The 14,305-nt window shown below is 48.8% G+C and overlaps 1 protein-coding gene across 1 annotated transcript in view; it reads right to left on the bottom strand.

The window, feature by feature from the left end:
• LOC146783025 (serine protease 55-like) overlaps positions 1-13,300 on the bottom strand; it is a 75,029-nt gene extending 61,729 nt beyond the window's left edge. Inside the window, exons 1-2 of the mRNA XM_085637268.1 lie at positions 13,270-13,300; positions 12,751-12,958 (exon numbers count right to left, since the gene is read on the bottom strand). Of these exons, the coding sequence (XP_085493394.1) occupies positions 12,751-12,958; positions 13,270-13,300 (239 nt within the window). The remainder of the gene's footprint in view (positions 1-12,750; positions 12,959-13,269) is intronic.
• Positions 13,301-14,305: the final 1,005 nt, after the last annotated feature.

The raw sequence follows: 14,305 nt of genomic DNA, 5'->3' as shown, positions 1-14,305 counted from the left end.
TGCGTTCAATTAGCCTCCAAAGACACCTATCAGAGGTTGACCTTCAAAGACACCAATCAGGATTGACCTTCGAAGACACCAATGAGGGTTGACCTTCGAAAACACCAATCAGGGTTGACCTTCGAAGACACCAATCAGAGTTGACCTTCAAAGACACCAATAAGGATTGACCTCTTCACTGGGGCAAGCCACCTGGCAAGAAACAGAGAAAAAAACAACTCCTCCAGATCCCCTAGTCCCTCCCAGCTCAAGCTTCCCTCCCTGGCATCTGGACTAAGGAAGATAGAGGGGCAAGGGCTACAAGGTCCCTGTCAGGAAACACTGACCCTAGTGCCCAGATACCCCTAGGGGTGACAGTGCTGTGATATACACATGCTGATGGATTGATTGATTGATTGATGGATCGATTCAACCTCAAGTCCCTCAAAAATATTGCCTGACAGGAAGCCAATCAAGAGATCTTCTTGCTTCTCATAGGTAGTCTCACCTACCCAGGTGTGATAACGCTGACACTGTCACGTGTCCCACTTAGGCCTGGGAGTAAACTCTGCTGTTTTACATGTACACAGGTCTTTCCTAAAGTTTCCATCACTTTTACACATCGACTTTTGACACACATTTCAATTCATGACGGTTGGGATTTGTTTCCTGAAAAACTAACCTTGCTTACAGAATCAACTTCGCAAGAACACAATCATGCTGCCTTGACACTATGTACAAGGTTTACACATGTGTTGTGCAAATGTGCTTATTGTTTTATGGCGTCATAGCTCTCTATAACACACAAACAATGGCAGCCTGATCAAGATCTCGGCCCAAGGCAGGTATGCCTTTTTTTTAAACATGAGTTTCTGGGTGTTGGCAGAGAAGCACTTCTGCTGTCATTGCGAGGTCCCTACAGGCTGACGCTTTGGCCCAGCAGCTTGCTGATATCTCTGAGAGGGGTGTCCGGCTTGCGGCCAAGAAACAGTCCTACATTCTTTCCCAACAGTTAATGGGGTTGGATCATCCAGTACGGGGATTCTTGGCAGAACACACACACCCTAGATGCTTAGGTTAGGGAACGCATGGTAGGAGTACGCCAGATTGTTACATTGTTTATATGCCTGCATGAATTCTTTCGCTCAGAACAATGGTGGAACTTTTTATTCTGTTCACTGTCCTGATACTTCTAATAACCTTCATTTGCTTCTGTCTATTGATCATCTCAACACATATATTTTATACAATAATCCTGCATAAACATTGAAAACGTCCCTCTATGTATACTTGTATATTACTCTGAGCACAAGAGAGCACGGGTGTGTGAGCAGAAGGGTTCTCGATCTGTTATCACGGTTCCTGAGGGATCAGGGTTGTCATGTTCAGTGGTTGCCAGAACTGTTTGCTCCCTGTCTAGGTTTAGGGGGCTGATGGTGGCACTGTGAGCTCTCTGATCTAGGGGACAACATATCCTAAGGGGGTGCTCGGAATCAGTCTGGCTCCATCCCAACGTTGATGCTTTCCACAAACGTGCAGCTCCTACTGTTTAGTGGAAACTACACGACAACACCTGCATCGTGGACACCATGAAGGGCACGAGAACTGTTAGAAATGGGATCTCTGGTTGGCTAAGGCGTGCGCCAAAGCCAGGTAGAAACCACCACTCTAGTCAGGGCAAGGGAGTTACACACCAAAGATAACCCCTGCTCACCCCCTTGGTAGCTTGGCACGAGCAGTCAGGCTTATCCCGGAGGCAATGTGTAAAGCATTTGCGCACGCACCCAGCAACAACATCCCAGGCACACCACAAAAGAAACTCCACACAAGGTTATATATAAAAATAGCCTTTGTATTATCATAACACATTAGAATAGTAAGCACATATTATACACTGTGCCAACTGGCACTGGACAATATTTACAAGGGATTATTTACACCTGACTGGACCCACTGGACCACTGTCAGTACCATCACAAAGTGAACTTAGTAAATGTAGAACTTATCATACACAGAGAACACAACCAGTAACTACTGGTAATCACTGTACTTAGCATCGGCCTGTAACATAAACTACACTAGGCTCAGCATCCTACCAGGTGCGAATTACCTTCTGCGCCAACCTCCCCATCATAAACACATGAGACAATCATCTCACCAGTCTAAACGCATTAGACCCTAACCTCCTAAGTATAACTACATTAGGGAATAACTCTCACTAGCATAAACCATAATATGCGAACCAACCTCACAATCATAAACACATCTAGAGGGATCAACACAGGTGCGTAAATCATTCTACAGGAATCACATTTCCTAGCACCCAAAATACTGTTAGCACATAAATCACATTAGGGCCTGGCGCCCTATAAATCTAACCGTCCCCCTGGCCAACTGGCTATCCAAAGAGGGGGCTCAAATGCCCTATGTCCACAAAGTCAGGGCTGGTGCCTAGGCAGCGAAAGTCAAGGGTGCGCCACTGCGCAAAACCTAAACGTTGCAGCTGGCACTAAGTGCTGCGTAGCTGTGTAGGAAGAGATGGGGGCGAAGGAGTGCGTCTCACTCCTGGATTCAGCATGTGCCCCTAAAGAAAAGAAAAGACCTAAACGGTGCAGCTGCCCACTACTTGCTGGGCAGCCCGAAAAGTTAAAATGCGGCATGGGCTCTCCATGGCCCTTGAAACAAATGTGCCAAACGGTGGAGCCACACACGGGCTCTAAAAATACACATGTCCCCAAGGAGCGCACTGGCTCCTGAAATAATCATGCCCCTCAAGTGTTGCAGCCCCTCGTTGGAGCGGCACGGGGCTCTGCAACAACTAATGCCTCCAAGCCACCACGGGGACTTTGAAAACCAATGGTGGCCATGTTGGAGCGGCCCGCTGCCATCCGGGGCCGCTCTGACTCTGTCCTGCCATCAGGGTGCCATGATCGGCACCAACATTGTGCCCCCTGGAGCCACCTAGGCTCTAAGAACAATTATGCCCGCAACGGTGGAGCGGCCCGCTCTCCTAGCGGGACCGCTCAGATTCCTGGAAAAGCCCCTACTCACCGGGCTCACTGGGAGTCCTCGGGTCTCCTCTTCACCCGGTCCCTCTTCTGGGACCGGGGCTTTTGCCAGCGCCGCACGTCTCGCTCTTCCCCCGGGGCTCCCATGGCTCCCAGCCGCTCAAGGGAGCCCCGCTGGGACGCGATGCAACTTCCTGCTACCGGCGAGGCCCCTCCCCTGTCCGGGCGTCTCTTGCCTGGCTTCTGGGCCGCTTCCTCTTCAGCAGCATTGAGGGGTGGGCTCCCTCGTAAGTTTAAATTAAAGCAAATGGAGCAGGCAGCATGCGGGGTGGGCACCCACCATTGACGGGTAGCGGGAGAGCGGGGTGGGCACCCGCTCTCCCTAAAATGGAACAAATCCACTGCGGTCATGACGCGGGGTGGGCACCCGCCAGGAAATCGGGAAAAGCAGGGGAATCCCTATGTCGGGATTCCCTCGACGATGATCGCAGCCCAGCGCTGCCAGGAGGAAATAAAGCGCTCAGTAGAGAGTGAAATAAAGCGCTCACCAGGCGCTAGGGGTAGAGGCACAAAGTCCTTATGAACACCTGAATAAAGAAAAAGGTTCCAGGCAAAGAAATCCTCAAAGGTGCTGGAGGATCCCTAAGCAAGGCAAAAAGGGTCCCAATAAGTCCTCCAGGCATCCAGGGGCAGGGCCCAGGGAGGCAAGCCTTCCCTTGAGCCCCAGCCGCAGCACGCCCCTGATAGATTCAAGTCCACAAACAAGAACATTTTCATGGGGTCACAGCCCCTTCTTTTATACAGCATTTTCCTTTGTTCTGCAACTGTAGGGCAAGGGGAGAACCAGATACAACTGGTTCAGGAGCACTTTGTTTTGCTCAGCTCCCCTCTCTATTCACAGGACAGGCCAGGGACATCAGACGCACCACAGGAGGTGGAGCCAGCATTGTGAATGGAAGGCCCAGCCCCATTCAGGTCCCAGGTGCAACTCCTCCCTCCCATCTACATGCAGATCTCTCTATTCACCACTGGGCAGACTCACCCTGTCTCCTGGAATTCCCCCGCCCTCTCAGCTCCTGTCAATCACAAGCCAGACAGGCAATTCACATCACACAGCACATAGACATGCCAACTTCTAGAAGTGGCACTTCTCCACCAGTCACAATAAATCTGCGCACACTATTGCGCAGCATTTATTCTCACGAGTTCGCACATACCAAACTTGCCCCTGCACTCCGCTCACATCAGGAACTACCGTGGATGCACATATCCCCCATGCATTCCTATGGGAGGGCACGCCAGTCTCACTAAATGTAACACAGAGCGCACGCACTTTACACTGGGACACAGTGCTAAAGTGCCTAGAGGCCTAAAACTACTAACACTACATAGGGAAAAAGGCCAGGATAAATGCAAAACGTTTAGGGGTGAACCTGCCAAAAGGGCCAGGTCCAACAAGAACGCATCAGGAACACTATTATATTCTGGATATGAGGAGCAGGTGAGGTGTGCATTGGTCTAATGTAAGAAAACATCTGTCCACTACCGGCCCTCCCACATGCATCGAGGGCATGGTATCGGCTTTAAAGGTAGTGCCTAGGCTTTTTACTTTGATGCAGACCACTATCACCGGAGACAGGTGTGAATTCTATGTTGGTTTTTTTTTAAGTTTGTGATAATTACTTCACATCTAACACTCTTCTTGCCACTCAGAGCTCACTGGAGCTTAGACACCCAGGTGGTATCTTGGGTGAATTGTATTTACGCCTGTATGTCGTCAGTCTAGGATTGTACACCTGTAGGAGAGGAGTGACCAATGGCCACCACCCTGCAGGTCACCATGGATACTGGTTCTAGTCCTGGACGTTTGAGTGTTGGCCTAATGCATTCGGGGTGTTGTAATCTTGTTTTGCTTCCTTTGAATTGATTATAGTAACACCTGAAATCCGTGATTTGTAGGAGAAAAGTTCAAGGGTGGAGAAAATGTTCGTAATGACTGAAAGTGAAGAGGTCATCTGTGAGAAGTTGGCCTGGCATATGCTGTCTCCTAGTTACAGGGACACCTTGCACCAGTCCAATTCGACTCTTATTGATGATAGGTTTAAGACAACATTTAAAGAAAGCTATCCTAGTGGTAGCTGTGGAGAGCAGCCTTCAGGCTAAGTCTTGAAGGAGTGTTAAGCTTATTGTTTTACCATAATAACCTCTTGAATAACCAAATGAAAGAGTAGCCCACACAGGTATATATATAAAATATATGTATTTATTCTAGACAGAATCCCACAGTCTCTTTATGAAGCTGTGGCAAAGTTACAATATCAAACAAGCATTGATAGACACAATAAATAGCACTATTAACATTGGGCCCCAGGGGGGGACCAAACCATATATTACAAAAGTGGTATAAGAACCACAACATTTCTACAGGCAATGCCTAGGGCATTCAGGATCGCTGGCCCCTTAAGAATCCACCCTAGGTTATGAGGAAGGGGACCCACGGGAGGCGCGTGCAGTGCAAGTAGCTGCTATCGGGATCTCTTTTACAGCCTATGGAGAATGTCGCGGTTGGAAATAAACAGTTTAAAAATACTTCTAGCAGGAGTACAAAGTTAAAACTTTAGACTTAAGCTTTTGAAGAGCCCACTACCACGAGAGTACCGAGGTACCACTGTTACCTGCCCCAGGGAAGCCGGGTGCATAGGTCGTTTCTGCTGTCGGGTCGCGGGCTGATTTTCAATGGGAAAATAGTCAAACGTTCTGCTAGCCAAAAGTGTCGATGATGCCGTGAAGATCAAAGATGTGAAGATTGTAGAGAAGAACCTGAAAGCAGAGGGGACAGAGTCTGGGTCACGGCAAAGTGACCAGGAGGCTCAAAGCAAAGAGTCCTTCGATGTCGGGTGCTTCAGGTGGAAAGTAGTGTAGCTTGGATCTGCAGCCACGGGCTCCGGGAGGCTTCAAGGAAGGCCAGCTTCAGGAGGGCAACTGTCCCACGTCGGATGAGGGTCGCTGCGGTGTTAGTGTCCGGATTGGATCCACTAAGCCTTGGCAACTGCAACCCACGAAGAATGAACAAATCTGCTACAGTGCAGACCCACAAGGTCTGGGAGAGGTCTCCTTCAAGGAGGCTGTAGAGCAGGCCTGGAGCAACCAGGGGAACTCTTATTTGTAGAGATAGACATCCGCTAGGGCCCACAAGTCGAGAGACAAGGGACCGCGGGAGGCGGCAATTTGGAGTGCGTAAAAGGGCACCCACGGGCCACCGGAGGGGGCTAGGGCGCGGGTCTTTGGCACAATTGCTGTAGAGTGGTTGGCTCGAAAACGGGCTAAAGCACAACTTCCCCACTGGTCAGGGTTGTGTGCTACGCAAGAGGTGGCTGGTGTCCTGGGGTATTGGGGATCTCGGCACCCACGCGGTCCACGGTGCCCAAACTCGTTGAGCACACTCACTGGCCTCTGGGATGCGCTGGAAACCCACCTCAAGGTTTCTGGAAGTCGTCGAAGTTCGTGAGAGCAGCGAAGTTCCAACCGGGTCACTTGCAGTGTTTCAGGTGCCTGCCAAGCAGGGGGATAACTCCTTTATCCCAAGGGATATTTCTTCCGTCAGCTGGGCAGCAGCAAGTCGAAGGTCAAGACTGTAAAGTTCAAGATTAATCTGAGGCTCTGGGGCCACGTTATTCACCTTTATCCCCAAGATTAGGGGAGTGTCCAGAGTAATGTCCACCAATGGTAGGTGAGGCGGGAACGGGTGGCTACACCCTCTCCCCTTTGTGTGTTTCCCGCATGGGCGAGGGGCAGGATGCCCCTGAACCGGTTCCAAGCGGTGTATGCAGAATGAGGCTTCTGCAGCTGCCTACGTGCAACTCTGAAAGGACATTTGGTGCACCCACCCTGTTCCAATCCACATTATCCTGTCTGGGGTGATGCTAGCACCTCCCTGCCACAGGAGCCCTATTGTCCAGCTGGCGAGGCTGGGGTTTTCCCCAGCAACAGCCAGCCAGGGTCGTGTAGGTGGCGGGCAGTAGCCATTTTGTGTTACTTGTGCACTTTTAAATTGGTGTCTAAATTCTACCGCTTTTCCCATATCGCCCCTCTAGCAGGGGGGAATCGTACCCTCATGCCCATGGCTGGACAGGGGGTATGATTCCTACATGTTTGACACCATCGCGATGGGCTTATAATGCGGTTAAGAGTATATGGTATGGCTACACTACAAACAACCCAGCAATGATTTTACGAAGGTTGCAGAGAGGCCCTACTCATGTAGGGGTCCTCCCTCACACATACCTCAGCACCCTGCCTTGTAGTATTACCAAGGCCTGCTATAGGGGTGACCTATGAGAGTATATGTGTTGTAATGGGGTGGGATATAGGTTACCTATATCCCTGTAAGGGGTGCAAGCACCACCTTACCCAGACTACAGTAGTGGTCTGGTGGTGTTAGTTTGTATGGCTGTCCCAGGGTGGCACAATAAGTGCTGCAGCCCTGGTAGGCCTACTGGGGGACCCATGCCCTGGGTACCTAGGGTACCATCTACAAGGGACTGTCAGGGCATCCTCAGCATCCAATTAGTTTGTACCTAGGGTACTTCACATTAGTTTTTAGGGAGAAAGCAGATAGGCTGGGGTCCTGGATAGCAGGATCCCAGCCAGACTAGTCAAAAATCACTCAAATACCAGGCAAAAAGTTGGGGGCAACCATTAGTCAGATTCCACCTTCCTACATCATCCCACACTAGAGCGCTCTTAAAAATAGCAACAACCATTGGCAAAGGCAATGTGGTTCACTATTTTTAAGAGCCCGCAGTCAACTGCTAACAAACCAAATGTGCAGAGAATCATTAGCAGAAGTCTCAAGTTTCTGTGACAAATGGGTCATCCAAGCATGTTCTTTGTATTGTGGAACTTGTAGTCATCATTTTATAATGGATTTATTAGGACTACAAACCCCAAGATGCAAAGAAAGAGTCTGGGATGGGAGATCAACACAAAAACGGACCTGAGAAACAGGAGAGCTCTGCTTTTTCATTCTGGTCTGAAGGAGCAGGCCTAAAACAGAGTTACCAGATGACTTCATAGTACACGGACACTTTATATTGAGTAATAGTATTTGCTACAAAGGCATTCTAGGAATTGTAGTCCTTGCTTTATGATTACAAACCATTGTATCTCACATGGAAAAAGAATGATTTATCAGGCACATTTTGATGCCGTGGTACTCAAAATATGCCCGGGGGCCTCTTGCAGCCCTCCTGACCTTCATATGTGGCCCCCAGCTCAATGACTTCACTGGGCTGCTGTTTACTTAAGAAAGCACTAACATTAAGATGTTGCATAAACGGGAAAGTATTTTTTTCTTTGGCTAACTGAAGTAAAAGAAAAGAAACAGCTAAGGTGTCCTGCAAAACTTAACTTTAGCAACACCTTCATTTTTTTGTGTACATTTTGCAACAAACGTGTAAAAATATGATACAATCTCTTCAAAATTCAAAAAGTGCATTGCATTAACATGTAGAAGTGTTACACCTTGGTACATCAGAATAGATAAATGCATTTGTAAGCATTTTATTAAAAACTGATCGTTTTTTAAAATGAGTGTAGAAATATTCATGCCCCCTCACACCCTGACAGCAATGCTGATAGTGAACTAAGAGACGAGTCAGATGTCTCGTGGAACCCTGTGGGCGCTCAGGGCTGTTAATATATATGGACAGCACTGTAGTTTATTAAATCAAACTCAAGAGGTTGGTACAGCGTATACCCTGAGCTCGTATTTCAAGATGCTCTTATATGTCATAAAGAAAGAGGAGGTAAAGTGAAATTAGGTAATGTTCTAGGATCAAACAATTGGGTCAAGTGGGGAAGCCGGGATTGATCCTAGGTTTTCTGGTTTCACATTGTGCAATTCTATTTCACTTCAAATCAAATCAATAATCAAGTTGTTTTTTTTTTTACACTTGACTCTCTCTAAGGTAGCGACAGCGAGCAGAGGAGTCTCACCCAAGGTGTGGTAGAGGGACAGGGATCCAGATACAGCATAACCTAGTATCGTCAGATCTGTGACTCTTCTGGAGACGAGGGGCTTAATTCACAGGGCAGTATGTAAAGAAACCCTCAAAATAACTCCATGACTCACTGAACACATCGTGCATATGATTTCCTTCTCCTGTGCCCACCTAAACCCCCCCCCCACACACACACACAAAGCCCCACTCCCATGGTGCTGGCATTAAAGCGGCCCTTGGGAACACCACAGACTGCAGTTTGTGGCCCTTGGGGAAGTGTTTGTGAGTACCCATATTTTGGGGCATGTTCAAAATGGGCAATTGCCCAGGGTCCCCATTTTCCAAGGGGCCTCCTGGGAAAGTGACATTTCTCTCTCTAGCTCACATTCGTTTGTTTCTACATCTCAACCTCTCACCTTCTCTCTGCCTCACGCTATCTCTGCATCTGGCTTCATCAGGCATGGGCTAAGCCGGGCGAACGCCAAAGCTTATGTGGTCAAAGTTGGGGTACACCTGGCACAGGTGGGCTTGGATCTGTTCTTACCGGAAATGAATGAGGTCCGGGAAATTGCAGGTGGCAGGTGAGAATACAGCCGTGTTGGTGGGGGGGCTCTTAAGGCGACGGGGGCCGCCTCCAGAGCTGTGGCGGAGTTACAGGGCGATCTGGAAGCATATGGGTACAGAAGGGTACCTCTGCAAGAGCACAATAAGGGTGCCAGAGCTAAATCTCAGGAGCCTCATGGGAGGGTCCTGGAACAATTACGTCGGCGCCCCGTTAGTCCTTCGGGCGGTTGTGGGCCTGAACAACCGGGGGCTTGCCTTGCTACGCTCCGCCCTGAAAGGGGCGTGAGTAATAATGGACCAATGTTTCACGTGATCCAGTAAGGGGATCACCCCCATAAGGGTAGCGCAGATTGGGTTCTCCACAGTGCTTGGCTCATCAGGCGAGCAGGGCAGCATAGGTTGGTTACGGCGGCCTGCCCTTGGATCGCCCGTAAGGTAACCCACCATATTGCATACTTTTGTATGAAATAAACCTGCAGCAATATTTTTCCGAAACAGTTGTGTTGTGTGTTTATTTATGCATGCATACTGTGTTGTGGTGGGTGGGGCGTGTTGCCAATAATGGGACTATTACTCCATCTGCTTCAGTGAATGGGAATCGCATGGGAAATTTGGGCTGTGGTAGTGAAATGTGTAATGTGAATTGTGTATCGCTTCTGCTTTGTCACGGGCTGCTTGGAAAACACACAAGTCCCACAAACAGCCGTGAAAGCCCCAGGTGACTGGGGCGCGACCAGACGGTGAGAACGCAGAGTGTTGAACTCACACCAAATGGAGAAAGACCAAAATGCTGAATGAAAAGACGGCTGGTCAATACACATTTATAACATGGGAGCGGCTCATAGTTCAGCTGATGTGCACACTGCTTCGTTCACATAAATGAGTGAACAGTGTGTCCCTTGCGGGGTGCTTGCCACAGCACGTGTTTACATCAACAGAACTCGCTGAGAGCGAGCGCCAGGGCGTTGTAAGGGTACGTGGGGCAATGGCGCCATCTGCTGCTTCAAAGCCTGTACTGCTGAAGGGCCGCAGGCGATGGAGCACTGCCCCTCGTTCACCAGCAGCACTGCACCAGGGACAGGGCTGATCTACACAGAGGAAACAGGAAAAGAAACTACAGGCCATACAAAATATATTCTATAGCTCTCGTTGATGGGGCGGAACGTAAAGAAGTGATGACCGGTGAGGGAGGGGTGTTGGGCTTAAAACACCTAGAGGAGCCGTCACGGCCGTGAACATTAAAGAAATGACCGAATGCAATCTTGTGTGTGCGCTACTTTCAGGTCGGAGCCCGCCAGGCAGCACCATCAAAGATGTATGGGTGGCAGACATGTCGACCGCGGGCGGGTGCAAAGCAACGCCACCCTTGCTTTCCATTGGCTTTTTATTTTGGCGCGCTTACTTCCTTGCTGCCTACTGATGGCTTTATTTGTTTCAGCCTGCCGCTCTGGTCTTCACCCCTCCCGTGGAGCATCTCATGTTTATGAGGGATCCGTTCCAGAGAGCACCCGGGTATCTTCAGGGCCATGGTGCGGGTCACTCGCCACCAGATTATAAAGCAGATATTTAAACACCTATGTGACTCCAAATACTTCTAAAGTTGACATACTTATGTTTTCTCCAAGATTGTAGCCAAAAAGAAAGTGTGCGGCAAACTGTTTGCCAACGGTTTACAGTTCAAACTCCCTGTTGGTTCCAGGTGAGTTATTATTAAGAGAGGGACACACGGCACATTTTCAGGAGGCTCAGGACACAGCCCTCCAGAGAGAATAAACTCTGGTACTTTTGTCTCTAAAACACGCCTTTAGGTCTTGCGAGCGCTGAAAGAACCACTCCAGAGGAGCTGCCCTCGGGCTTTGGCGGTGCTCACTCACCTGGAAGGTTCCTCAGGGCTTCTCCAACTGCAGCAGTGTGGCCTGTGAACACCTGAGTGCAGAGCAGGTCATCGGGCTCGTGCTGACGCCTCCTGCACGTGGCTTCCATCCCATGATTACCCTGCTTCACAGAGTGACGCTTAAGGTTAGGCCAGGTGCATGATGGGACTCAACTCTCAGGGTAGGGGCACAGGGAGAGGGGGTGTCAATACTAGTCATGGGAGAGGGAAAGAGCCGGGTCCGTTAGAGGACACGCCCTCATGGGTGGCTGTGACTGGTACAACTCGGTGATAGGGTCACGAAGATGGCCCTCTAGAGATAAGTGTTCAGATCAAATATATAATCAAAGTACAAAAATCCCAAACGTGAATACCAGTTTGTTCCTCCCACCGTGCAAACGCCCAGATGATGCGCTGTGACGTGGCTGGAAGAGTGTTACAAGTTTTAAACCAAGCTCATTTGTGAAAGGCCAGACTTCCCATCACTGCAACAAGTATCTGTGAAACTCCTGTCTCCCAGGACCAGCAGCTTCTACTGACACTGGACTTACCCCGGAGCCTGCAGCAGCCTGGAGAGACATGTAGTAGGCACAGAAGCATGCTGGCTGCTGTCCCAGGAACAGGTCGTTGGCTCTGGTGAAGCCCTGCTGCTGCGGCCTTTCCTTAAGTAAGACAAAGCTGAGTGACCCAGTGTGGTGACAAGAACTGACTCCTGACCAGGAGGACAAGGGTAAGGCCCTTTGGACTGACGCTTGCACAGAGAACACTGTGAAACCGGAGCAGCCCAGGGGCCAATAAGATATTTGAATGTAGCTAGCCAGATCTCACCGAAGCATCATTAGCGTGAGCTGAGATCATGCCAGAACTGTGAGCGTCGAAAACCTTCAGCGCCCTCAGCCACACACCATTATACCTGACTCTGGGAGAACGTATACCTGCCCATCCTACCTCCACTGGGGCACAGAGAGCTCCTTTCTCACCTTGGGCCTCCGGGAGGAGTCCTGGAAGCTGTGTCTGGGGATGATTATGAGTCTGAGTGTATCCCTTGGCTACTGGAGAAATCCCTCTTTTTTCCTAGTTGGCTACTGACCCTAAACTCCAGTTTCCAGGTCCACATAAACACCTCATACACATTTGTAAGAAAGTCTGCCTTGCTGCTCATGCCAAGTTACCAAACGTGAGCCAAGGATGTCCTTCCAGAAAGCTTGCTCTTCATTGTGGGTCAGAAACTGTGCTCTTGCGGGAGACCAGCCACAGCTTATCCCAAGACCCCCTCATGATAGCCCGCCGGTGGATGCTGGTGGGTTACTAAACACAGACTTACGCCACTTGATGAAAGCAGTGAGCCGCAGTGAGGATCCATACAGGGCTTAGGATGGAGCCACCACAGAAGTGGCCTCCATCCTTCTGCAGGCTCACTGTCCACGGCCACTCTGCCGACAGCGCGTCTTTACCCCCAATGATGCGCGACTCAATGCGGCTCTTGGTGGCAGCCTCGGAGGGTTCATCATACGGAGTGCGAAGTCCGCAACCTGCAAACAAACGAAGAAAGGATATAAGAATAAGGTGATGTGTGGCCTTATTGACAAGAGGATTGCAGAAAGCTGTCCCATTTAAATGGATGACTACAGTTGATTACTGGCAGAAACACAGTATATTATTGCTTGAATTCATTTTAATATAACTGACAAAAATGACCTGTCCTCATCAAGATGAAAATTAGGTATTTAGAAAAATATTATTGAGACAAGCACTCTCAAATGGTATAATTCATGGCACAATGACGGCTCAGGTGGCATGACTACCATAAAATAGCTCAAGGGGTCTGGCTACTGGAAAATACTTGTTGAGCTGAGCATGAGTGCCAGCTCCATGACTGTCAAATAGGGTTATGATAAGCGGCACCATAACAGTCTGCTGGGGGCATGACTGCTGGTAAAATGGACATCAAGCTGAGCATGTCTGCTGGCAAAATGGACATCAAGCTGAGCATGACTGCTGGTAAAATGGACGTCAAGCTGAGCATGTCTGCTGGTAAAATGGACGTCAAGCTGAGCATGACTGTTGGCAAAATGGACATCAAGCTGAGCATGTCTGCTGGTAAAATGGATATCAAACTGAGCATGACTGCTGGTAAAATGGATGTCAAGCTGAGCATGACTGCTGGCATAATACATATCAAACTGAGCATGAGTGCTAGCATAATGAATGTCAAACTGAGCATGACTGCTCGCATAATGAATGTCAAACTGAGCATGACTGCTCGCATAATGAATGTCAAACTGAGCATGACTGCTGGCATAATAAATATCAAACTGAGCATAACTGCTGGCATAATACAAATCAAACTGAACATGACTGCTGGCATAATGAATATCAAACTAAGCATGACTGCTGGCATAATGAATATCAAACTGAGCATGACTGCTGGCATAATGAACGTCAAACTGAGCATGACTGCTGGCATAATGGACATCAACATGAGCGTAACTGCTGGCATAATGGACATCAAACTGAGCATGACTGCTACCATAATAAATATCATACTGAGCATGACTGCTGGCATAATGAATATCATACTGAGCATGACTGCTGGCATTATGAACATTAAACTGAGTATGACTGCTGGCATAATGAATATCAAACTGAGCATGACTGATGGCATAATTAATGTCAAACTGAGCATGACTGCTGGCATAAAGGACGTCAAACTGAGCATGACTACTACCATAATTAATATCAAACTGAGCATGACTGCTGGCATAATAAATATCAAACTGAGCATGCCTGCTGGCATAATGAATATTAAACTAAGCATAACTGCTGGCATAATGAATATCAAACTGAGCATGACTGCTGGCATAATGAATATCAAACTG

The sequence above is a fragment of the Triturus cristatus genome, chromosome 12, assembly GCF_964204655.1.
Source record: "Triturus cristatus chromosome 12, aTriCri1.1, whole genome shotgun sequence".
In the NCBI taxonomy this organism is placed as follows: domain Eukaryota; kingdom Metazoa; phylum Chordata; class Amphibia; order Caudata; family Salamandridae; genus Triturus; species Triturus cristatus.
This window is presented reverse-complemented; position numbering and strand designations above follow the sequence as displayed.